We start from the raw sequence: 26,238 nt of genomic DNA, 5'->3' as shown, positions 1-26,238 counted from the left end.
TAGTAGCTGGGACTACAGGCGCCCGCCACCATGCCCGGCTAACTTTTTGTATTTTTAGTAGAGACGAGGTTTCACTGTGTTAGCCAGGATGGTCTTGATCTCCTGACCTCGTGATCCGCCTGCCTCAGCCTCCCAAAATGCTGGGATTACAGGTGTGAGCCACCGTGCCCGGCCAACTAGCTTCATGTATCTTATCTACTTTTCTAGTGTAAGGCAGGATGGCAAATCTGTTCATGGTTCTCCATCAGGTCAAGACCCAGAAGCCACCAATTTATTGCTTAGGGGTTTCTGAAGGCAGAGAGGTGGTCTCATGGCCTGGCTACAGTCCCTGTTACCCTCCAGAATGACAGCCTCTCTGGCTCCTCTCTGGCTCTCATTCTGCCCCATCACCAGGTGAGACCCTTGAACATTCGGGGATGGGCAGCAGACAGGTGCAATTCCACTTCAATCCTCCAACTCATGTATGGACCTCAGCCTCTTCCCTTGGTTCCCAAGTTCAGCAATTCCTGTCTTTATTAGAAAAATTAGTCACCCTGCAGAAATACACAGCTTTGCCACTTGCAAAATGCATTGTTTCACTGGAAACAATGTGGTAGGCAAGGCAGCCTACTGTCACCCACTTCATGGATAAGGAAAAGGGGTCGAGAGAGAGAAAGGCTTCCGTGCTTGCCCACAGCTGGCCTCGTGAGGAGGAGTTTACATTCCAGCCGCCCACCTCTGGATGCAGGGTCCTCTCCCTGATCGTTACAGTCCACAGGCCATCAACAACGTAAACCTTCACCAAGATGAAAATGAAAACGTAGCCCATGGCATACATTCTCATCAAAACAGAACACAATGCTGGATGCAAACAAAGACAAACACAGGCCCATCTGGGGTCAAAGTATTCGACTGGGTCTCCCTGGCCTTGCTGGGGCTGACCGTGATGTGAGTCTTTGGACTGAAACAACTCTAAGATGCTGCTTTTCTCTCTCATTGCAAGAGAGCTCCTGGCTTCCCCCAGGCCCTGCCAACCTCCTGATGCTCAGCCCTGGCTCTGAGGGTCTATGTCACCCCTGGTGGCCCCCAAGGAAGCCAGGCTGGGCTCCTGCCCGCCAGTGCCAGCTGGCCCTCACTTCCAGCTGATGCATCATCTGTGTTTGCACATTGCACGTGAGTGAGTGTTAGGGTGAGGGACTTTCCTCTCGCCACCAGCCCCACCTGCCTGAGCCACTGAGGTCTGCCCGTGACCCCTGGCTTCAGGCTCTACAAAGCACGTGACCTTTCTGGAGGGTGATTCCACGACAACCAAAAACCTTACAGTCACACTGTTTGATCCTGTGAATCTATGTCAGGAATTCATCCCAAGGAAATGACTGGGGATGTGTATGCAAGACCTGTGCTGTTTTCGTTTATTTATTTTGAGACGGAGTCTCGCTCTGTCCCCCAGGCTGGAGTGCAGTGGCGCAATCTCGGCTCACTGCAATCTCCACCCCCCGAGTTCAAGCGATTCTCCTGCCTCAGCCTCCCGAGTAGCTGGGACTACAGGCACGCACCACCATGCCCAGCTAATTTTTGTATTTTTAGTAGAGACGGGGTTTCACCATGTTGGCCAGGATGATCTCGATCTCTTGATCTTGTGATCCGCCCGCCCCAGCCTCCCAAAGTGCTGGGATTATAGGCATGAGCCACTGCGCTCAGCCTGTGCCTGGTTTTAACCCTTCAAATCAAGTGTCCAACACAGGGCCTGAGACCCAGCAAACAGTACATACTTGGGGGAGGATGAGAAGCAGATTTTGGCAGTGCTCCCCACACCTGGCACTGATCAAGAGCCGCACGGGAGTAGACTGTGGTGCTGCCAACAAGCGTCCCCTTCCTCTCTGTGTCACCTTCATTTCCTGGAGGGCAGTCACCTCCCTGCCCCACTGGCTCTGGGCTGGGCCATGTGCCCTGCTGTGGGACGTGAGCAGACACAACATATACCATGTCCAAGGAGACCACGTAGTTTGGTGTGGCCACTCTTATTCCAGTCCCCACCCTGAGAATGGCATGTCAAGGGGCTGCTTCTTCAGCCTGGTGCCAAAATGCAGGTACATGGAGGTGGGCCAAGCCCCTGCTGGCCTGTGTACCTCCCAACCTTAGCAAGAAAGCAACATGTTGCAGCCCAGTGAGACTTCTGCAGCATAATTAGCAAGAGCTGACTGGTGTGCACGGGAAGAGGGATACCTTGAGCGCAGTCTGGTACTGCAGAGGAGGCATTTTAGGGATACCTGAAAAAGGAAGTTGGAATTGGCCACGTGGAGCTAGGAGTGCACTTAGAAGGCAGGGAGCAGGTGTGAGAGCTACTCGACGCCTCTGCCTCCACTTCCTCTCCTGTCACATGGGCGGGATACTAGCACCTGCCTCCCAGGGTGGGCAGGGGGGTGAGAATTAAATGAGAACAGACCCCAGCACTCAGAAAACATGCAGTCTATGTAACTTATTACAGAACAATCGGCAAATCATGCTATCACCGAGACTTAACAATTCTAAAAAGAAAAAATACATGGAAGCTTGACTCAGATTCTTGGCCATGACGCATACCTGAATCTTAACGTTAACTTGGATCAGTGCTTGACATCTTCCCTCCCCCGTTCCCTACGGGGGCCGCGGCAGGTTCCACCCTGCCAGGCAGGCACACACGCTTCCTCCTTGCTCTCTATGAGGCCAATAAATGTAAACTGGACTCCCCTGAAAGGCAGCCCCGCATGCATGAGGCCTGCAGAGCCAAGTTCTGGGGCTGTGGAGCTGGCAGTGCCTGGCACGGGAGGTACTCACCAGGGACCCAGCGAGGCCTGCTTCTCTGGCCACAAGCCCCTTCCCAGCCAGACCTCCCCAAAGGCCTGGCTCACCTCAGACACTCCAGGCAGATAGAGTGCTCTTTTAAAAGAGATCCCAGCCAGGCGCGGTGGCTCACGCCTGTAATCTCAGCACTTTGGGAGGCTGAAGCAGGCGGATCACGAGGTCAGGAGATCGAGACAATCCTGGCTGACACGGTGAAACTCCGTCTCTACTAAAAATACAAAAAATTAGCCGGGCGTGGTGGCGGGCACCTATGGTCCCAGCTACTCGGGAGGCTGAGGCAGGAGAATGGCGTGAACCCGGGAGGCAGAGCTTGCAGTGAGCTGAGATCGCACCACTGCACTGCTGTCTGGGCGGCAGAGTGAGACTCCGTCTCAAAAAAAAAAAAGCGACCCCAGAGAGCTTCCCCTTTCTCCACGTGAAGACGCGGCTAGGAGGCACCATCTATGGACCGGGAAGCAGGTCCTCATCCTACACCGAATCCTCATCATGAAAAGGAATGTGCCTGCTTCGTTGAGCTACGAGCCAACGGCACCGACGAAAATCATTCCAACCAGGCCACACAGAGGCAGTCCACATCACAGCTGAACAAACGGGCCCAGCGAGCTACAGTTACTTGTCTGAATCTGGTGGCACCTTGATCTTAGATTCATACAGCCTCCAGCTCTATGAGAAATAAATTTCCGTTGTTTATAAGCCACTCTGTTTATGGTACTTTGTCATAGCAACTGGAACAGACTAAGATACCTGACAGGATCACAAAGATGCTTGCAGAGGATCTTGTGAGCAGAAGGGAGAGGGGATGTAACAAGGGAAGCTGGGGCCAGAGTGATGCGCTGTGAAAACAATGGGAGGGAGGGCTGGGAGCCAAGGAGCATAGGCGCCTCTGGAAACTAGAAGAGAAACAGATAACCCCCAGAGCCTCCAGAAAAAATGCAGCCCCGCCGAGATCCTGATTTCAGGACTTGTGACCTCCAGAATCGCAAGAAAATAAATATGCGTTACTTTAAGCCACTGTGACAGCAGCCACAGGTCCCCAAGGACCCTGTGTGGATCAACAGAATTTGACAGAAGCAACTGTTCAGTTTCTGGGCCGGGTCCTTCTCTCCTGTCCTAAAGAGCCTGACTCTTCCCACCTGTGATCTCAGGAACCTTTGTGCTAGAAGCCCTGAGTTGCCCTGGAAGAAGCACAGCTACCCTGGCAACGTCAGGCTGGGGACACTGCGGGCAGGTGCTCTGGCCAGCAGTCGCCACTGAGGCCAGAGGTGCAGGAACATAAGGCATGTCTTGGATGATCCTAGCCAGCCACCAGCTGGACACCACCACGTGCCCTCTGCCAACGCCCCATGGGCAAACTCGCCTGGCCGAGTTCTGCTCAAATTCCACCAACACCAGGAGCCGTGTGACGTGGTTGCTGTTGGAAACCGCTAAGTCCTGGAGAATCTGTGAAGTGGTAACAGGTAAGGGAAGATTCGGTCATGATGAAAAGGGCCCCACTGAAACCCACTGGGCTGAGTGTGAGCCTTTCCTCCACGTGTGTATCGTCTGCCTCATTTCCACCATTGTTTCATGAGCCTAAGTTAGAGATGACAGGACGACACTGGGAGAGGCCAGGTGACCAGCTCAAGGTCCCACAACTGAGAGGTGGCACAGGGAGGCAAGCCCGGCCTGGGCTTCCATCTCTGCTTCTCCTGCTGGGCTCCATGGCCCCCTGGGAACGTCTCTATGTCAGATGATTTATCAGGTGAACATGGTATCGAGTGTGCTTTAATTTTATTCCAAGATTTACAGAGGAATCTGCTAATCCACTTAAACGGCGATTAGAACTCTGTCCACAGCCATAAGGCTTCTGCATATCCAATCTCGATGGGTGGTTTGGTTTCATGGCAATTTCGCTTTTGCTGAAGCTTCACGCTGGGGACACTGAGCAGCAATCCACAACTCCCCGAGGTGCCCTGGGGGCTGGCGTGACCTTCAGGAGGTCCTGCTGCTGCAGGAATACAGACCTGGCCCCCCGCCTCCTTCCCATCTTGGTTTCCACTCTGGGAGGGAGAAGGTGTCCTGGGGCCCACAGAGACGGTGTCCCTGGGGAGGGAGGAATGTGGCAGGCAGGTCCTTTTCTCCCAGGATGTGCCAAAGTTACAGGCTCTTTTCCTCCTCTCTGCCTCCTTAGGGAGCCAGACAGACCCTTTCAAACCCTGGCCCTCCCTTCCCATAGGAGCTAGATCACCACCGGCCAGTTTCCTTATCCTCTCCAGCCTCAGTTTCTCCATTTGGAAAGCAGAGGTGCTGGCGCTCTCTCCCCAGGGTCTGCAAATATTAAATGACAAGGGAGGTGCAGGCTTTGCTGAGCTACAAGCCAATGGCACTGACGAAAATCATCCCAATGCCAGGGGCTGAGCAGCCTCCCAGGCCGCACACAGGTGCTCCATGTCACAGATGAACAAATGGGCCCAGTGAGCTACAGTGACTTATCCAGGTTCACGCAGCTGGAGAGGCTGCATCCATTGATTCCAAAGCCCTGGCGGGCTACTGTTCCCGGGGAGGGAGACCCACTGAGTCCTACTCCACAGGTGGGACAATGCGGAATTATGAGGAGGATGAGTTCCTGAAAGACCCCTTTACCTACTGCTTTGTCTCTGTGCTGTCCTTTAAAAGTAGACTCTCAGGTGGGGCATGGTGGCTCATGCCTATAACCCTAGCACTTTGGGAGGCCGGGGTGGGTGGATCACTTGAGGTCAGGAATTCCAGACCAGCCTGGGCAATATGGAGAAACCCTGTTTCTACTACAAATACAAAAATTAAGGCCAGGCACAGTGGCTCACGCCTGTAGTCCCAGAACTCTGGGAGGCTGACGTGGGCAGATCACGAGGTCAGGAGTTCGAGACCAGCCTGATCAACATGGTGAAACCCTGTCTCTACTAAAAATGCAAAAATTAGCCAGGTGTGGTGGCACGCGCCTGTGATCCCAACTACTCAGGAAGTTGATGCAGGAGAATTGCTTGAACCCAGGAGGCGGAGGTTGCAGTGAGCCAAGATTGTGCCATCGCATTGCAGCCTGGGCAACAGAACAAGACTCCATCTCAAAAAAAAAAAAAAAAAATTTAGCCAGGCATGGTGGCGCACTCCTGTAATCTCAGCTACTTGGGATGCTGAGGCAGGAGAATGAATCATTTGAACCCGGGAGGTGGAGGTTGCAGTGAGCTGAGACTGCGCCACTGCACTCCAGCCTAGGAAACAGAGCAAGACTCCATCTCAAAATAAAAAAAAATAATAAAATAAAAGACCCTCAGAGCAGGAAGAGACTCTGAGATCATCCAGCCCAACCTCCTCAGGCAGATGAGAAAACAGGTCCCCAAAGAGGCAGGACTTGCCCAGAGCTGCCGTGCTCCCAGCCAAGCGTGTTTTCCGCTGCCCATGTATTTGAGGAGCACCCACATCTACTCTGAGGCTCTCGCAGCTAGCGGAAGAACAGGGCCCCGACATAAAATTACTACTCTCCATAGAGCACAAACCCACAGTTTGGGTTTCTCCTCCCCTGCCCATTCGCTACTTGCTGGCTCAGAGAGAGGCTTGTTCAATGGACTGACAGAGTCAGTGCTGTGCATAACAATGACCCCAGGGGACTCTGGTTGGCAGATGTGCTGTTTCCTGGCTGGGTGGGGATGCCCAGGGTGGTGGTGAATCGTATCATACCACGTTCATCTCGTGCATCTCAATGTGTGCAGGCCAGAGTCAGGTCTCAACAAGGATGCACAAACTGCATTAAACCCACACCATGAACGAAAGTTCCAAGATGCCTGCTGGGCAAGAGGACTCTGGAGCACAGAGCACAGTTTGTTGGTGAGCACAGCGTGCTCTGTGGCCAATGACTCCCACCTGGCTGACAGTCGTCCACCCACTGGAGGGCATCGGGGATTCTCAGCATATAATTCTTGCTTGTACCCATCCCCTCGGGAGATGTGCTTAGAGTAATTCAGAGCATGTTTTTTCTCTGGTTTTGCATGCAAGGAATGCACAAATAAGGATGAATTGTGACTTTTTAAAAACAGTAGGGGCTGGGTGCAGTGGCTCATGCCTGTAATCCCAGCACTTTGGGAGGCCAAGGTGGGCAGATTACCTGAGATCAGGAATTTGAGACCGGCCTGGTGAACATGGTAAAACCTCGTCTCTACCAAAAATACAAAAATTAGACAGGTATGGTTGCACGTGCCTGTAGTCCCAGCTACTCGGGAGGCTGGAGCAGGAGAATTGCTTAAACCAGGGAGGTGGATGTTGTAGTGAGCCGAGATTGTGCCATTGCACTCCAACCTGGGTGACAGAGTGAGACCCCATCTCAAAACAAACAAACAAAACAAAACAAGAAAAGAAAGAAACAGGAGGGAAGTGGGAGGGAGGAATGGCAACCTGAAATTACAGTGATAAGGGGGAGTGCTGAGCAGGCCTGCCTCAGCTGGGCACCCAGGCTTTTCCCAACCCTCTGAGATGGTCATGCATCTTCTGAATACAACATGTCCCCTCCCAATATTTGAAAGGGGATGAATGGCTGCAGCTTGCATCACTGACCTGCAAAGTTCTCAGTCACAGAGTCAGCCAGGGAGGTCCTGGATGCCCACAGAAATGGGCAGTGTATGTGAACGATCACAGTGACCACTGTGTACTGAGGACCTACTGTGTGCTGAGGACCTACTGTGCACCACATGCAATGCTAAGCCCACTCACTGCATCACTCTGCCCCCATTTTTATAGAGGACAAAACTGAGGCTCAGGCAAATTATTGTGTCTGGAGTCACACAGCCTAGGGTTGGCTAGAGCCAGGGTTCAAGTTAAAATCTGACTTCAAAGTCCTCATTATACCTGCGTTCAAAAGACAAGCAGTGTGGCACACACCTGTATTTCCCAGCTACTCAGGAGGCTGAGGCAGGAACATTACTTGGCCCCAGGAGTTTGAAACCAGCCTGGGCAACATAGTGAGACCCTGTCTCAAAAAAAAAAAAAAAAAAAAAAAAGGTACAGATCACAGCCTTGCATTTAGAGTTGTGATTTGGTATGAGGTGGAGCTGCTGTGAGGTGAAAGGTGGCAACAAGGCACTGGAATCCTGTAGTCTCACATCTGCAGGGCTGCCTCTCTTTGTAGGCAGATGGGGAATGAGAAACTGCTTGGTATCCTTAGCGAGGTCAGTCCCCAAAACTCTAATGGGGTAGAGGTTCTGGCAAGTCAGGTTGGCACACATGGCTCAGAACCAGAGCCTATGGGAGGCCAGTGTCCCACCCTGGGGCTGATCGCAAACAGAAGGATTGTATAGTCTCCAGAGAGCCACATGGTACAGGAGACCGAAGAAGAGCATATCCTAAGCACACAGGAAAAAAGAGACTAGAAAGACAGATACTTACCAGTTCTTTTCTGACAAAAGTGAGCCCTGGCTCAGTTAAAACCTTGGCTTTGGGAGATAAGCAGAAACTAAAAGGGCCACGTGGTCCTGCTTGCTAATAAGATCACCATCAGATCAAGTTTCTTCCAGTGGCAAAGAAGGAGGGTTAGAGTGGGGTGGAAGGCAACACCCAAAAGTTGTATTCTCTGAAGAGTTTGCCAGTTCCCAATCCTTCTTTTTTTCTTTTTTTTGAGACTGATTCTCACTCTGTCACCCAGGCTGGAGTGCAGTGGCGCGATTTTGGCTCACTGCAACCTCCGCCTCCTGGGTTCAAGTGATTCTCCTGCCTCGGCCTCCTGAGTAGCTGGGACTACAGGTGCGTGCCACCATGCCTGGCTAATTTTTTTGTATTTTTAGTAGAGACGGGGTTTCACCATGTTGGCCAGGATGGTCTCAATCTCTTGACCTTGTGATCCGCCTGCCTCGGCCTCCCAAAGTGCTGGGACTGCAGGCATCAGCCACCACGCCTGGCTCCACAATCCTTCTTAATTAGAACTAGATGGTTATATTTAAGATATAAATTCTAATCCCTAAGGCAACGATTGAGAAAATACTTTAAATATATATATATATATATATATATATATATATATATGGCAAAAGAAACAAAAAATTGAAACAGTACACTAGAAAGTACGTATTTAACACAAAAGAAGGTATTAATGAAGACATAAAGGAACAAAAAAGACATAAGACATACAGAAAACAAGTAGCAAGATGGCAGATGTAACTCCTACCTTATAAGTAATCACACTAAATGCAAATGGATTAAATACTCTAATAAAGAAGGTGGAATGGCAAAAAACATGACCTAATTATATGCTGTCTACAAGAGACACATTTTAGATTCAAAGACACAAATAGGTTGAAAGTAAAGAGATGAACAAAGATACACCATGCAAACAGTAACTAAAAAGAGCTATAATAATATCAGACAAAATAGACTTTAACACAAAAATTGTTACTAGTGGCAAGGAAGGACATTTTTTATCATCATGCAAGGATTCATAAGAAAGTAAGAATCGCCGGGCGCAGTGGCTCACGCTTGTAATCCCAGCACTTTGGAAGGCCGAGGCGGGCGGATCACGAGGTCAGAAGATTGAGACCACGGTGAAACCCCGTCTTTACTAAAAATACACAAAAAAATTAGCCGGGCATGGTGGCAGGCGCCTGTAGTCCCAGCTACTCGGAGAGGCTGAGGCAGGAGAATGGCGTGAACCCAGGAGGTGGAGCTTGCAGTGAGCCAAGATTGCGCCACTGCACTCCAGCCTGGGCGACAGAGTGAGACTCCGTCTCAAAAAAAAAAAAAAAAAAAAAAAGAAAGTAAGAATCATAAAAATGTATGCACCTAACAACAGAGCCCCTAAACATGTGGAGCCAAAACAGACATAATTGAAGGGAGAAATAAATAATTTTAAAATCATACTGGAGACTTCAATCCCCCACTTTCAATAATAAATAGAACAACTAGGCAGAAATTGACAGAGAAACAGAAGACTGAAAAATACTAAAAACCAAGTAGACTTAACTGACATTTATAGAGCACTCCACCCAACAATAATAGAATGTACATTCTTCTCACGTGTCCATTGAATATTCTCCAGGCTAGACCATATGTTATACGACATAACAAGCCTCCATAAATCTAAAAGAAGTTAAATCATACAAAGTAAGTTATCTAACTATAATAAAATAAAAATAAAAATCAATAACAGATACATGAAAATTTAACAACTTACTCCTAGAAACCAATGAATCAAAGAAAAAAACTACAAGAGAAATTAGAAAATACTTTAAGATTAATTAAAATTGTGGAAATAATACACTAACAGATACATCTACTGCAGGACTTAGAGAGTAATTTATAGCCATAGATGCTTACATTGCAAAAAGAAAGATTCCAAAATGATAAACATTCCACCTTAAAAAACTGGAAAAAGAAAATGAACTAAATCTGACACAGGCAGAAGGAAGAAAATAGTAAAGATTAGAGTAGAAATAAATAGAAAATAGGAAAATAATAAGAGAACATCATCAAAACCAAAAGTTGGCTCCTTGAAAAGATCAACAAATTGACAAGCTTTTAGCTAGACTGACGAAGAAAAAAAGGGTGAAGATTCAAATTACTAAAATCAGGAATGAAAGAGGAAACATTACTAGTGACATTATACAAATAGAAGGATTATGAAGAAGTACTATGAACGATTACATGCCAACTAATTGGAAAACCTACAGGAAACGAACAAATTCCTGGAAAGACACAAACTATCAAAATTGACTCAAGAAGAAATATAAAATCTGAATAAATATAACAAGCAAAGAGGTTACATTAGTAATTTTAAAACTTCCCACAAAGTAAAGCCTAAGATCAGATGGCTTCAGTGGTGAATTCTGTCAAATGTTTAACAAAGTAACTCTAATATGCTGCAAATTCTTCAAAAAATAGAAGAGGAGGAAACACTTCCCAACTCATTCTGAGGCCAGTATCACCAAAACCAGACAAGGATATCATAAGACAAGAAAACGACAAACTAATATCTCTTATAAATATAAATACAAAATCCTCAACAAAATACAAGCAAAGCAAATCCAGCAATATATGAAAAAGATTATACACCATGGGCCGGGCGCAGTGGCTCACGCTTGTAATCCCAGCACTTTGGAAGGCCGAGGCGGGCGGATCACGAGGTCAGGAGATCGAGACCACGATGAAACCCTGTCTGTACTAAAAATACAAAAAATTAGCCGGGCATGGTGGTGGACACCTGTAGTCCCAGCTACTCGGAGAGGCTGAGGCAGGAGAATGGCATGAACCCGGGAGGCGGAGCTTGCAGTGAGCCGAGACTGCGCCACTGCACTCCAGCCTGGGCGACAGAGTAAGACTCTGTCTCAAAAAAAAAAAAAAAAAAAAAAAAAAGATTATACACCATGAACACAGATGATTTACCCCAGGAATACAATGTTTATTCAACATATAAAAATCAATCAATATAATACACCATATCAACAGTATAAAGGACAAAAGCCATGCGATTATCTCAACGGCGATGAAAAGCATCTGACAAAACCTAACACCTTTACATGAACAAACCAACCAACCAACCAACCACTCAACAAACTAGAAACAGAAATGATGTTTGCAGCCTGGGCAACACAGTGAGACCCTGTCTCTACAAATTTAAAAATTAACCAGGCATGGTGGTATATATCTATAGTACCAGCTACTTGGGAAGCTGAGACAGGAGGATCGTTGGAGCCCAGGAGTTTGAGGTTGCACTGATCTATAATTGCACCACTGCGCTCCAGCCTAGGCAACAGACGGAGACTCTATCTCAAAAAAAAAAAAAAAAAAAAAAGAAAAGAAAAGAAACGAAAAAAGATGTTTCTTACCCTGATAAAGGGCATCTATGAAAAGCACACAGCTAACATTATACTTGGTAGTGAAGGACTGTTGATTCTTCTTTTTGTTTTTGTTTTTTTTTTAATAGACACAGGGTCTTGCTATGTTGCCCAGGCTAGTCTTGAACTCCCAGCCGCAAGTGATCCTCCCACCTCCATCTCCCAAATAGCTGAGATTATAGGTATATGCTGCTCAGCCCAGCTTAACTGCTGATTCTTAAGATCAGGAATAAGACAAGGATGTCTGCTCTTATAACTTTTATTCAACAATGTACTGGAGGTTACAGTCAGGCATAATTAGGCAATAAAAGGCAATAGGTTGAAAAGGAAGAAGTAAAGCCATCTCTATTTGCAGATGACATGATCCTGGATATAGAAAATTCTAAAAAAAATCCACACACAAAAAATATTAGAACTAATAAGTTCAGTAAGGTTGCAGGATACAAGATCAATATATTTAAAAAATGTATTTCTAGAAACTAGCAATCAGTAACAAAAAACAGATTAAAAATTACATTGACGGCCGGGTGTGGTGGTTCACGCCTGTAATGACAGCACTTTGGGAGGCCGATGCAGGCGGATCACTGGAGGTCAGGAGTTTGAGACCAGCCTGGCCAACATGGAGAAACCCCATCTCTACTAAAAATACAAAATTAGCTGCGTGCGGTGGCATACACCTGTAGTCCCAGCTACTCGGGAGGCGGAGGCAGGAGAATCACTGGAACCCAGGAGGCAGAGAAATGATAAAACTCTTGGAAGAAAACATAGGCATGAATTGTCATGGCCTTGGATTTGGCAATGATTTCTTAGATAAACACCAAAAGCACAAGCGACAAAAGAAAAAAATAAATAAATTGGACTTCATCAAAATGTGACTTTTATGCTTCAGAAAATACCACTAAAAGGTGTAAAGACAACACACAGGATGGAAGAAAACATTGGCAAACCACACATCTGATAAGGGCCTAGGATCTAGCTTATATCAACAAATCTTTACAACAAACAAAAAATGGGCAAACGATCTAGTGAATATACATCTTTCCAAAGAAGGTAAACAAATGGCCGACAATACATGAAAAGATGCTCAACAGCATTAGGCCTCAGTGAAATGTGAAACAAAACTATAATGAACTAACTTGACACCTACTAGGATGGCTATGATGAAAAATAAAAAACAGGCTGGGCGCGGTGGCTCACGCCTGTAATCCCAGCACTTTGGGAGGCCGAGATGGGTGGATTACCTGAGGTCAAGAGTTCGAGACCAGCCTGGCCAACATGGTGAAACCTCGTCTCTATTAAAAATACAAAAAAATTAATTGGGCATGGTGGCACATGCCTGTAGTCACACATACTCGGGAGGGTGAGACAGGAGAATCGCTTGAACCCAGGAGGTGGAGGTTGCAGTGAGCCTAGATTGTGTCACTGCACTCCAGCCTGGGTGACAGAGCAAGACTTTATCTCAAAAAACAAAAATAAAATAAATAAAAAATAAAAACACACAAAAAAAATTTAGCTGGGCATGGTGACAGGCACCTGCAATCCCAGCTACTCAGGAGGCTGAGGCAGGAGAATCATCCGAACTGGAAGGCAGAGGTTGCAGTGAGCCGAGATTGCGCCACTGCACTCCAGCCTGGGCGACAGAGCGAGACTCCATCTCAAAAAAAAAAAAAAAAAATAAATAAATAAATAAATAAATAAATAAATAAATAAATAAAAATAAAAAAATAGTAACAGCCAGGTGCAGTTGCTCACGCCTGTAATCCCAGCACTTTGGGAAGCTGAGGCGGGTGGATCACCTGAGCTCAGGAGTTTGCGACCAGCCTGGCCAGCATGGCGAAACCCTGCCTCTACTGAAAATACAAAACTTAGCTGGACATGGTAGCGTGCACCTGTAGTCCCAGCTACTTGGGAGGCAGAGACAGGAGAATTGCTTGAACCCAGGAGGCAGAGGTTGCAGTGAGCAGAGATCGTGCCACTGGGCTCCAGCCTGGGCGACAGAGCGAGACGCCGTCTCCAAAAAAAAAAAAGAGAGAGAGAAAAGAAAGAAAATGCCAGAGCTCAGCCATGGCCTGCCCCACCCAGCCTAAGGACACCTCAAGCTCTGCCCTGTACCCGCCTCCCCCAGCGGCCCACACAGGCCTCAGGTTTCCATTTTTCCTTTTCAGGGATGGCAAGCAAAGACCTCTTGAATCTTTGACTTCCCTTTAATATATTAACTTAATTAGCTCATTCTAAGGTGATAGCTTTCTGCTGTATGCTTTTGAACTTAACTCGGCAAATTAACATTTGTGAATAGGATTCAGTTATGAATTTTAATGACTTTCATTCATTCATAGACCAAACAAATTACATATCTAGTGCTTCCTTTAAAATGTTTCTTGCCATTTTATTATAATCATTGGCAATGAAACCGCATAAAATATTAATTTAAAGAGGCAACTGCATGGATTCTCTCTCTCTCTCCAAGCGGCACGCGCAGTGTGGCCCATTGTCCCGAAAGCAGCTAAGGACCGGACTTTTACAGTTACAACTCGCCCTGGGAGAGGGATGGACTATGGCAAGGTGACAGTTAAAGCCAACAGCCCTGCATCAGTACGTTCTGAAAGGCACCTGCTCAGAATGCAGGGCAAATGGTATCTCTGGTGGCCTTCTAGGAGCCGAGAGGCTACAGCCCTGGCTAACAATCTGCTCACACTTCACTCAGGTAGACGGCTTTCGAAGCTTGTTTTTTCTTTTTTTTTGTTGTTTTTTTTTAGATGAAGACTCGCTCTGTCTCCCAGGCTGGAGTGCAGTGGCAAAATCTCGGCTCACTACAACCTCTGCCTTCCAGGTTCAAGCAATTCTCCTGCCTCAGCCTCCAGAGTAGCCGTGATTACAGGCGTGCGGCACCATGCTCGACTAATTTTTTTTTTTTTTTTTTGTATTTTTAGTGGATACAGGGTTTCACCATACTGGCCAGGCTGGTCTTGAACTCCTGACCTCAGGTGATCCACCCACCTCAGCCTCCCAAAGTATTGGGATTACAGGCATGAGCCATCGCACCTGGCCTTTGTTTTTCATTTTTAAAGTTTTGTTAGATGATAAGAAGAGAGAAGTGGCTCTGAACAATGAAACAAGAGATGAGAAAGGCGTGGCTGGAGCCTCCCAGCTAAGGACCCACCCCTGGTCCTGTGTGTGCCAGAGCACATGGAAACAGTATCAGCCCAGCAGAGCCCCAGTAACGGGCTGGAGACACAGGGCTTCAGCAACGTGGGGAAAACGGTCACCTGATGGCTGGAATGAATATCCTGGCCTGGGCCAGGCGTGGTGGCTGACGCCTGTAATCCCAGTAGGGGGCCGAGGCAGGTGGATCACTTGAGATCAGGAGTTCAAGACCAGCCTGGCCAACATGGTGAAACCCTGTTTGTACTAAAAATACAAAAAAAATTAGCCAGGTGTGGCGGTGCACGCCTGTAGCCCCAGCTAATCAGGAGGCTGACACAGGAGGATTGCTTAAACCCGGGAGGTGGAGGTTGCAGGAAGCCGAGATCCTGCCACTGCACTCCAGCCTGGGTGACAGAGTGAGACTCAAAAAAAAAAATTGTCTCAAAAAAAAAAAAAAAAATTCTGGTCTGCTGGCTGAGCCTGGTCAAGGGCTGAGTTCTCACCAGTGCCCCCAGGAGGGGCCCGAGGTCACTGCAGGTGCCTGCCCCACCCAGCATTCCGGGGCAGGCCCTAGGGGTGGTGGGAGCGGAAGAGTGGTTCATACCCGCACATTCTCACAATGTCTGAAAAAGGAAAAGGAAGTACTATTTGGTAGTAAAATGTGTGTTCCAGATACATTTGGGGTGAACATTCTATTTCAACATATATTCTTTTGCTCATTTATTGGCAAAGTGCTTACAGAATGTCTAAGTACAACCCCTTTTGTGTGTGCCTAGTTAGGGAAGGTGAGGGTGAAACAGTCAGAGCTGTGCTGTGCAGTACAACAGTCAAAAGTCACATGCGATGATTCTAATTTAAATTAGTTAAAATGAAATAAAATCAGAAATTCAGCATGTGCACTAGCCGCACGCCATCACTGGCTACCATACTGGACCGTGCAGACCTCGTCCATCCTGACAGAGAGTTCCATCAGATAGTGCTGGTCTAGGGACCCACACTGGGGCACCAACTCTTTAGCTGTGATACACCTGAGATGCCTACCCAACTTCACATTTGCACTCCAGGCCCAGCCCTCTCCTGGGCTCAAGCAGCCTGGAAGCAACCTTGCTAGCTCTGGGAACAAGATTTAGACACACTTCCCTCCCCCTATACTGACAACTACCCACCACTCACTACCACCTACTTTATTTTCATGTGGCCCCAGTAACTAATTACTGTCAACTTGGTAGCTTAAAACAACACAAATGGGCCAGGTGAGGTGGCTCACACCTGTAATCCTAGCACTTTGGTAGGCTGAGGCAGGTGGATCACCTGAAGTCAGGAGTTCAAGACCAGCCTGGCCAACATGGTGAAACCCTGTCTCTACTAAAAATACAAAAATTAGCCAGGCATGGTGGCAGGTGCCTATAATCCCAGCTACTTGGGAGGCTGAGGCAGGAGAATTGCTTGAACCCAGGAAGCGGAGGTTGCAGTGAGCTGAGCTCACGCCACCGCACTCCAGCCTGGGGGACAGAGCAAGACTCTGTCTCAAAAAAAAAAAAAAAAAAAAAGACACCCAAATGTATTATCTCACATCCTGTAGGTGTCAGGAGTCAAAAAGGGGTTGACCTGATCGTGTTCCACCTGGAGGCTCCAGGGGAGAATCCATTTCTTGCCTTTTTCAGTTTCTAGAGGTGTCTGAATGCCTTGGCTTCTGGCCCTGCACCCCTCCGGCCTCTGCTTCTGCTGCCACATCTCCTCTCTGACTCTGACCCTACCTCCCGCCCTCTTGTAAAGACGCTGGCGATTGCTTTGGGCCCACCAGAGAACCCAGGATAACCTACCATCCCAAGCTCCTTCACTTAATCATTTCTGCCAAGTCCCTTTTGCCATGTAAGGTGACCTAATCACAGGTTCTGGGAATGAGGGCATGGACTTCGTCGGGGGCCATGATTCTGCCTCCCCCCACTGCCCTCCCTGAGCTCCTCCACTCTCGGCCAAGAAAGAAACAGGCAGGTCCCCAGGGCCGAATCCACTTCCTTCTAACCCCAGGAATGCCCCTGCCCACATGGCTCAGTAAAGGCGGGTGACCAATGCACCTCCTCCCCTGGCCCAGATGCCGCCCAGAGCCTCCTCAGTTCTCAAAACCTTTCAAAATGTTTCAAAATCTACCCTAGATGGCCAGGTGCAGTGGCTCACACCTGTAATCCCAGCACTTTGGGAGGCTGAGAGGGGTGGATCGCTTGAGGTCAGGAGTTTGAGACTAGCCAGGCAACATGGCCAAACCCTGTCTCTACTAAAAATACAAAAAAATTAGCCAGGCGTGGTGGTGTGCGCCTGTAATCCCAGCTACTCAGGAGGCTGAGGCAGGAGAATAGCTTGAACCCAGGAGGCGGAGATTGCAGTGAGCTGAGATGGTGCTACTGCACTCCTGCCTGAGAGGCAGAACAAGACTGTTCCCGCCACCCCCAAAAAAGGTAGTATAACAGGAATAAGGAAACAAGCTGAGAGAAGAGGTGAGTTCGAGGTCACGTGGCTGATAAAGGGTATTAGGAAGGACAGGTTATGCTACGGTAACAATGACCCTTAAATCTCAGCGGCTGAGCCCAGCACAAGCCTGTCTTCTCTATGCCTGTGTCCAGCCTGGGTGTTAGCAGGGTGCATGGTGATGCGGGGATCAGGGATGCAGAGTGACCAGGCGCCGTCTCTACCGGACCCAGGCCTGTACATCACCATGACAGGCAGCTGCCCACTGGCTCTGGAAGCTTCCTCCTAGCATGACACACCCCACACCTACACCTAAGCACATCCCATGACTACGCCCTCCTTGAAGGTGGTGGGAAGTGTCCCGCTGTGTACCCGGAGGGCAGGGGGCAGCAGTGATGAAAGCTGGGGCGGGAACCCCAGAGACCCCCATCCACTACCCACTGCCGGTCCCCCCCCCAGCACGCGCCCCCCAACCAGGCACCGAGCAGCGAGCCACGGCCGCAGCGATGAGCTCAGGCTTTGTCTTTCCTGCAGGGTTCAGCTTGGCTGCTGGAGACAAAGGTCTGGGGAAAATGTTTCTGGACCCAGAAGCGCCCCACAGCTCCCAGGGTTCCAGGGCAGAGAAGCAGGCACATCCCAGGCTCACTTACTATTGCAGACTGACGCCAAACTGCTGGGTGGGCAGCGGGGGCCGCGGCGGTGGTGTCTTGGTGGGAGGCGGCGTCCGGCCCTCGTGCAGGCTCTGGAGCTTCTCATCGTACCTGTAGACACAGCAGAGGCTGGGCTCTCACCTGGCAGGGGCAGCTGGCAGCCACGGAGGCGCTGGGTGGGGCTGGATGCCCCACCTGCAGGACACCTGGGCATCTCATCCCTCTGGGCGCACGTGCCACACTGCCAGCTCACACACACACTCACATACACACAGTCACAATCCCCCACTGCTGTGGGCTGTTCTCGTAAGAGGCAGTAGTCCAACCCCCAGCAAATGTCCAGTCTCTCCTGAGACCCCTGGCAGGCAGAGCAGCCTCACCTGCTTACCATGCGGTCAGCCCCAAGGTGGGCGTGACCACCCTCAGCTCTACCGAGTGTCTGAATTTAAGACAAGAGCTGGCCGGTAATGCTAAAGGAACCTCGTCCCTTTTGTTAATTACTTTATCCCCAGTGCCTGGAAAGGGCTTGCTGCCTAGTAGATGCTCAATTAAAATATTTGTTGAATGAAACAAGAAACCGATGAATGAACAGATGGACTCTGAATAGGATGGATACACTCTGAAGGAGATGGTTAAAGCCTTCAGGTGAAAAGAACCTCTGTGCTGGGCATGGTGGCTCACGCCTATAATCCCAACACTTTGGGAGGCCGAGGCAGGTGGATCACTTGAGGTTAGGAGTTTGAGACCAGCCCAGCCAACATGATGACACCCCATCTCTACTGAAAATACAAAAATTAGCTGGGCATGGTTGTGCACACCTGTAATCCCAGCTACTCGGGAGGCCGAGGTAGGAGAATCACTTGAACCCAAGAGGTGGAGGTTGCAGAGAGCCGAGATCGCGCCATTGCACTCCAGCCTGGGCGACAGAGCGAGACTCTGTCTCAAAAAAAAAAAAGAAAGAAAAGAAAAGAGCCTCTGTGCTGCAGGTAACAGTCCTTCCCTAACACAGTCCCTCCTTAACACAGTCCCTCCCTAACACCACAGTCCCTCCCTAACACAGTCCCTCCCTAACACAGTCCCTTCCCTAACACAGTCCCTCCCTAACACAGTCCCTCCCTAACACAGTCCCTCCCTAACACAGTCCCTCCCTAACACAGTCCCTTCCTTAACACAGTCCCTCCCTAACACAGTCCCTCCTTAACACAGTCCCTTCCTTAACACAGTCCTTTCCTTAACACAGTCCCTTCCTTAACACAAGCAAATACGTATTGAAGCCCTACTATGTGCCGGGCACTGTCCATACAGCAGTGACCCGGCCACAGGATGAGGGGGCGGGGGGCACATGAGCATTAGTTGGCAGCTCGGGAGCGAGGCAGTCAGTGACACAAGATGGTGCAGACACATGTCGCAGAGGCACCCGACACTCAGGGAAGGTCTGTGGAGAAGGTGGTGCACTGGACTGAGCCTGGCCAGCCAAGCAGGTGTGAGCTGCTAGCACTTGCGGTTGTTCTTTGTGAGTTAATCACAGCGCTCTGTGCCCCGAGTGGCTCCTCAGAGGTGTCTCTGTCCCTCATGAGGGGCCTACTGTAGAGGGGTTATTTTGTCTACTTTACAGATTGGGAAACTGAGGCTTGTCAAGGTCTGGTGACATGCCCCAGATCACAAGCTGGGATGACAGCCAGGATTCAGGACCCCAAGTCCCCGCCCTGCCACTGTGCCAGTGGGTCTCAGCCTCTGGTGCTCACAGTACCCACCAGGAAGTATGCGGGGGTGGATAAAATCCAGACTTAGCCCCACCCCCAGTCTAGTAGATGCTCAATTAAAAGCATCAGGATTGGATGTGTCCTCTGGGGTTCTGCTGCATGGCTATGAAATAGGGGTGCCGGCTGCCTACTGAGTAAGTTCAGGAGCTCCCAATGCCCAAGCCCACGCCCCTCTCCCAAACCTCATCCCCTCTGACTCACAGGACCCTGCACCCTCAGTGTTGCCAGCCACCTGCACATTCGAGGCCCTAGACTGCACCCAGTACCCATTGAGAAGCCGGAGCTGCGTGTTTCACAGATGCCATCCATTTCATCCCCAAATCGCTCTCCCACGCAGGAGGATGTGAGTTACCCTTTGTCACCAGACCAAATCACTTCCACCACAGAGCTGCTAAAAAGACATCTTCTGAGCCGTCTGCATGGACTGCCCCGGATCACTCTAGTGAGGTCTGGGAGTGGGGTCTTGCCAGGGCCCGCGGCCGACCAGGGATTCCCATCATCCTCCCATGGCCTCCAGGTCCAGTCCACTCTCCTCTGCTTGGCACCAACGACTCCCGGCCCAAGGTGACCTCCAGCTTCACGTTCACCAACTTCTGACTGATCACATGGGACTTCTCACTGCCTCCAGATCTCCCAATATTTCACCCACATGTTTGCAGGAGGGCTTCCCTCTGCTGGAAATGTGCTTCCCTGGCCTCTTGATCTAGCCAACTGTCCCTGTGAAACTCACTTTAAAAGCCACCTCCTCCTGGAAGTCTTCCTGGATTACCCCCACACACCAGTCCCCTCCCCAGCTGGGTTCAGTGCCTCCTCTGGCCCCTGTCATCACTGATTTGTGGCCCTCACTAGTCTGAGAGTGTCATGAGGGCAGGGACCACACTCCCTAAACACCTCTATATCCCAGCACCTGCCATGTGACTTGGCGTCCGGAGAGAAGTTATTATCTCCATTACCCCTGCAAGGCTACCAGCCTTACCTGCATGCACTTTGGCAGGAGCCTACTCCCTCAAAGGAGCCCCTCAGAGAGGGAGACACAGGGGCAGAGGGAGCCCAGCCTGGGGGTCCAGAGACCCAGGCTGGATCTGGCCGCACCCTGTACTGGCTGCGTGGCATGCGCCTTTCTGGGCAGCCTCTATTCATCTGGGCCTACATTTAAGCCTCGTAGCAGACACACCAATTAAGCTTTCAGCATCCAGGAGACAGGTCGTTTTCTACAGCACCCGCAACGTCCCTGAGAACATTTCATTCTGTACACAGCGTTATCCACACGCCTGGGAAATTCCCCTAATTGTCTGCTCAAAAGCAAAAACAGTAAACACCAAGGCAACAAACGGCCGTTGCCATGCTAGGGCTTATTTTTTAAATCAGTTTTGCAATGGTGGGCGAGGAAAACATCCCGTCCTGTATACAACCTTTGCAATTTCATTTCTCTGAGTCAGCAGTTAGCACCTTTTGCTGCAGATCTTTGTCGATGCCGCAGATTTCCAAGCCAAATCTAGCCAAGCACACATTTGGAAATCAAGCCTTAAACATTCATGGGATTGAACCAAGCCCTTTGGAAGCACGAAGATGTATTGATGTGGCTTCTGGGGTCTAACAGGCACTCACCGCACAACTTCGGGGGGGATGATCAGCTGGTCGTATTTAAGGTGTTCGTGGAGCTCACTCAGGTAGTTGAAATAGGTGACTTTTTTCCCAAACTTGTGACTAAGAAAGCAGAAGCAAAAGAATAAAAAACGATTAGGCGCCAGCAGAGAGGCCAGGGGTTGCAGGGAGGGAGGGAGAGTTGGTGGCAGAACAATGCAGGCATTTTTCATATTAAGAAAATGTAAACGCTGACACGACTTAAAACCCGAACATAACACAAGCAGCGCACGCCGGGAGATATTTTGCTTTCACGAGATCTCCGGTGCACCAAACACTCTGGAGTGGCTCATCTGCATAAAAATAAATATCTGCCTCCAATTTACATCTGCCCTGAATTTGCATATAGGAGATGGCGCGGAAGTGCCAAGAAGCGCTTTTGGAGGATGCAGGCTAGACAGGGGGCACTAAGCCACTGGCACAGAGAGAGAAGCTCTGAGGTTGAAGCCTGCCCTAGGGCAGCCTCAGTTGCTGGTGGTTCTGGCGTCAGTGGTGGCTTCACGTTTGGCCACCTCTTCTCTCTAAGGCCAGGAACCAACGAGGCTCTCCAGGTTTGTCTCCAGGACAGTCTCTCGGACCCCAGGGAGCAGTGCAGCCCCAAGGCCAGACATGCCCTGACCAGGTGCAGCAACTCCGTCTTCTCCCTCCCCTTGTGCCCCAGGGCAATTCACTCCCTCTCAGGGCCTGGGTCTGAAAGTGGGCGTTCTCCCTCCTAAGTGAGGGCGGAAGACAATGCAAGGCTATTTGCAGGTCTAGTCCACTGCCTGACGTCTGGTGGACGTGCTCGCTGTGGCCACTGCTATTAGTAACAAGGCTCAGTGTGAATTGCAAAGTGGAGATCGTTGACAGGTGGATGTGAGCAGGCCTTTAGACAGAAGCCTGTGATCCCCGCCTTCTTTACGACAGTCTAGGTTTGGTTTTTGCCATAAATATATCATTTGAGTTTTATTTTGTAGGACAGTATTATTTCCTTATTGTATGTGTTTAAGATATACAACTTTCTTTTTTTGAGATGGAGTCTCGCTCTGTCACCCAGGCTGGGGTGCAGTGGTGGAATCTCGGCTCACTGCAACCTCTGCCTCCTGGGTTCAAGTGATTCTCCTGCCTCAGCCTCCCAAGTAGCTGGACTTACAGGCGCACAGCACCACGCCTGGCTAATTTTTGTGTTTTTAGTAGAGATGGGGGTTTCACCATGTTAGCCAGGATGGTCTCGAACTCCTGACCTCGTGATCCGCCCACCTCGGCCTCCCAAAGTGCTGGGATTACAGGCGTGAGCCACCGCGCCCAGCCAAGATATACAACTATTAATGTGAGTAAAGAATTATATTGTTACTGGAAAAGTAAAGTTATGCATTCAGCCAAACCAAAGATATTTTGTTATTATGCGACAATTTGAAAGTCTTCAAATAAGTATTCATGCATTTTCAATGTTATTTTGTGAAGTCAAAATAATTCAAGTTACCATGGCAAAAACAAAAAACACGGAGATCATGACAGGTAGGAGGATCCAAAGGGGCAGCGGCAGCCCAACGCTCAGCCCAACGCTCAGCCCAGCGCCAGCGCTAGCGCCAGGTGGTTCCTAAAGGAGCCCCAAGGGAGGCCGAGCTGTGTGCATCGGCTCCCCCTAGTGGACGAGAAAGATTCGGACACGGGGGCTGAGAGAGAGGGACGGGATTGCCAGGTTTCGCATTCAAGGACGCTGCCAGGTTGGCCAGGGAACCCGGGCTGAAGGCTGGGGCTGCCGAATAGTCACCAAAGTGCAGTGTGCCCCTCACCCCAAGGACAAGGGGAGGGAGGAAAGTAGGGCCTGCCTTAGTCCCTGCACCCCAGCCCCCGGGGGGGAAGGGGCTGGTGGGACCCCTGCGGGAGTGTCCTCACCGACTGCCCATTTAGACTCCACAGGACTCGGGGACAGTCTCGTCTCTGCTGGAAGGATGCCAGAGGGTGTCCCGGGACTGTGAAGTGCTGTCAATGTCCTGTGTGATGGGCGGGAGGAACCCCCTAAGGGCAAAGGGAGTCTTGCCCCTCTGCAGGAACCATCCTCAGGGACAGAGGTGCCCGCTTCAGAGCTGCAGGGAGGCCTCCTGTGCCCAGCCCCTCACCTTCCCCTCTGCAGCCTCCCTGACCCGTCCTGCAGGCCAGGCTCTGCCAAACATGGACTCTGGGACAGGTGCAGCCAGGGCCCTGCCACTTGCCTCTCACTCTCGGGAAAAGGCCCACAGGCCAGCTCAGCCACGGGCTCCCAACACAGCATGCAGCGGAGTCGCTGGGGTTCCTGTTAGACCTGCAGCCACAAGCACCACCTGTGGGGATCTGAGTCAGGAGGTCTGGGCGAGACCCAGGGCTCTTCTGTTTGTGGGCATTTGAGAGCCTCAGAGTTCCTCCACTTCCTTCATTTACAAACGAGGACTTGGGAAACAGAGAGGTTATGTGGCTGCCCAAGACCTCACAGGCTGGGATCTAGAGCCCCAGCCCAATTCCTGTGGTCCTCTCCTGGCAGCTGCTTACGTCCAGGCATGAGGCAGAATGGGGGGTAGAACCACACAGGCCCAGGTTGGATCCCAGCCCACGCCCCTCCTCATGGTGTGACCTTGGGCGTAACCTCTCTGAGCATCAACCTCCTCTTCTTTGAAATGGGGAAAATGTGGCTGACTTCACAGTACTGTTTTGCGGTGCTGGCACACAAGGTAAGATATTGGAATCAAATTAATACAAAAGGGTAGTTTTAAAAGATTTTTTTCTTTTTTTTTGAGGCGGAGTTTCACTCTTGTTGCCCAGGCTGGAGTGCAATGGCGTGATCTTGGCTCACTGCAACCTCCGTTCCTGGGTTCGAGCGATTCTCGGGGCTCACCCTCCTGAGTAGCTGGGATTACAGGCACCTGCCACCACTCCCCGCTAATTTTTTGTATTTTTAATGGAGACAGGGTTTCGCCATATTGGCCAGGCTGGTCTCGAACTCCTGACCTCAGGTAATCTGCCCACCTTGGCCTCCCAAAGTGCTGGGATTACAGGGGTGAGCCACCACGCCCAGCCAGCTTAAAAACATTTTAAAACAGGGCCAGGTGCAGTGGCTCATGCCTAGAATCCCAGCACTTTGGGAGGCTGAGGAATTGGAGACAAACCTGGGTAACATGGCAAAACCCTGTCTCTACTAAAAATACAAAATTTAGCTGGGCATGGTGGCGTGCCTGTAGTCCCAACTGCTTGGAAGGCTGAGGTGGGAGGATCACCTGAGTCCAGGAGTTCGAGGCTACAGTGAGCCGTGATGGCACCAATGCACTCCAGCCTGGGAAACAGACTGAGACCTTGTCTCAAAGCAACGAAACAAAACAAAACAACAAACAAAAAACACAGTACTAGCAACTCTGGCAAGCCCTATTCTAAACAGTCAACATGGCGCACTCCTGTAATCCCAACACTTTGAGAGGCTGAGAAAGGAGGATCACTTGAGGCCAGGAGTTCCAGTCCAGACTGGGCAACATAGCGAGACCCTGTCTCAACAAAAAATTGTTTTAAGCTAGCTGGGCACAGTGGTGCACACCTGTAATCCCGGCTATGTGAGAGGCTGAGGTGGGAGGACCACTTGAACCCAGGAGGTTAAGGCTGCAGTGAGCCATGACTGCACCACTGCACTCCAGCTGGGGTGAGGAGCAAGAATCTATGAAAAAAAGAAAGAGAGAAAAGTAAGGAAGAAAAATAAAATAAACACTATATGTATTAAGTCAGTGAATTATTGTGACAATGCAATGACTTAAGTAGCCTTGTCAGCCACATGGGGAGACTGAGGCAGAGAGGGGTTGGCTCTCTTGTTGAGGGTAATGGATGGCAAGGGGCAGAGCAGTTGAGCCCAGGCAGTCTGGTGCCATCACCACCACTGCCGTCCAGGCTGCCACATGGAAAACAGGAGGAGAAGGTGAACTTTTTTTTTTTTTTTTCTGAGACAGAGTCTCGCTCTTGTTGCCCAGGCTGGAGTGCAATGGCACGATCTCAGCTCACTGCAACCTCTGCCTCCCGGATTCAAGTGATTCTCCTGCCTCAGCCTCCCAAGTAGCTGAGATTACAGGCATGCACCACCACGCCCAGCTGATTTTTGGATTTTTAGTAGAGACAGGGTTTCACCATGTTGGTCAGGCTTGTCATGAATTCCTGACCTCCAGTGATCCATCCATCTCGGCCTCCCAAAGTGCTGGGATTACAGGCGTGAGCCACCGCACCCAGCCAAGCAGGTGAACTTTTTTTCCAAGAACGTTAGAGGTTTCTAGAGCTCTAAGTGCAACAAAGTCTGACTCTGTCGCCCAGGCTGGAGTGCAGTGGTGCGATCTCAGTTCACTGCAATCTCTGCCTCTCGAACTCAAGCAATCCTCCCACCTCAGCCTCCTGAGTAGCTGAGACTAAGGTGTGCGCCACCATGCCTGGCTGATTTTTATCTGTTTTGTAGAGGCGAGGTTCCGCCATGTTACCCAGGCTGGTCTTGAACTCCTGGGTTCAATGATCCATCTGCCTTGGCCTCCCAAAGCGTTCGGATTACAGGCGTGAGGCACCATGCCTCGCCCTCTAAGGACTTTTCTTTTTTCTTTTTTGAGACGGAATTTAGCTCTTATTGCCCAGGCTGGAGTGCAATGGTGCAATCTTGGCTCACTGCAACCTCTGCCTCCCGGGTTCAAGTGATTCTCGTGCCTCAGCTTCTCGAGTAGCTGGGATTACAGGTGCGTGCCACCACGCCCGGCTAACTTTTTGTATTTTGAGTAGAGACGGGGTTTTGCCATGTTGAGCAGACTGGTCTTGAACTCCTTACCTCAGGTGATACACCAGCCTCAGCCTCCCAAAGTGTTGAGATAACAGGCATAAGCCAGCGCATCCAGCCCCTTTAAGGACTTTTCTAAGGTAAATGACAGGACTAGCTTTTTTGCTATGTCAAAT

General features: G+C 49.9%; 1 protein-coding gene across 1 annotated transcript in view; it reads right to left on the bottom strand.

Annotated features, from left to right (window-relative positions):
• The window catches only part of ARHGAP8 (Rho GTPase activating protein 8), a 66,441-nt gene that overhangs the window by 8,891 nt on the left and 31,312 nt on the right, over nt 1-26,238 (bottom strand). The window contains exons 5-6 of the mRNA XM_032139505.2: nt 21,283-21,381; nt 17,912-18,022 (exon numbers count right to left, since the gene is read on the bottom strand). Of these exons, the coding sequence (XP_031995396.2) occupies nt 17,912-18,022; nt 21,283-21,381 (210 nt within the window). The remainder of the gene's footprint in view (nt 1-17,911; nt 18,023-21,282; nt 21,382-26,238) is intronic.

This window comes from Hylobates moloch, unplaced genomic scaffold, assembly GCF_009828535.3.
Source record: "Hylobates moloch isolate HMO894 unplaced genomic scaffold, HMol_V3 SCAFFOLD_19, whole genome shotgun sequence".
NCBI classification, from domain to species: Eukaryota; Metazoa; Chordata; class Mammalia; order Primates; family Hylobatidae; genus Hylobates; species Hylobates moloch.
This window is presented reverse-complemented; position numbering and strand designations above follow the sequence as displayed.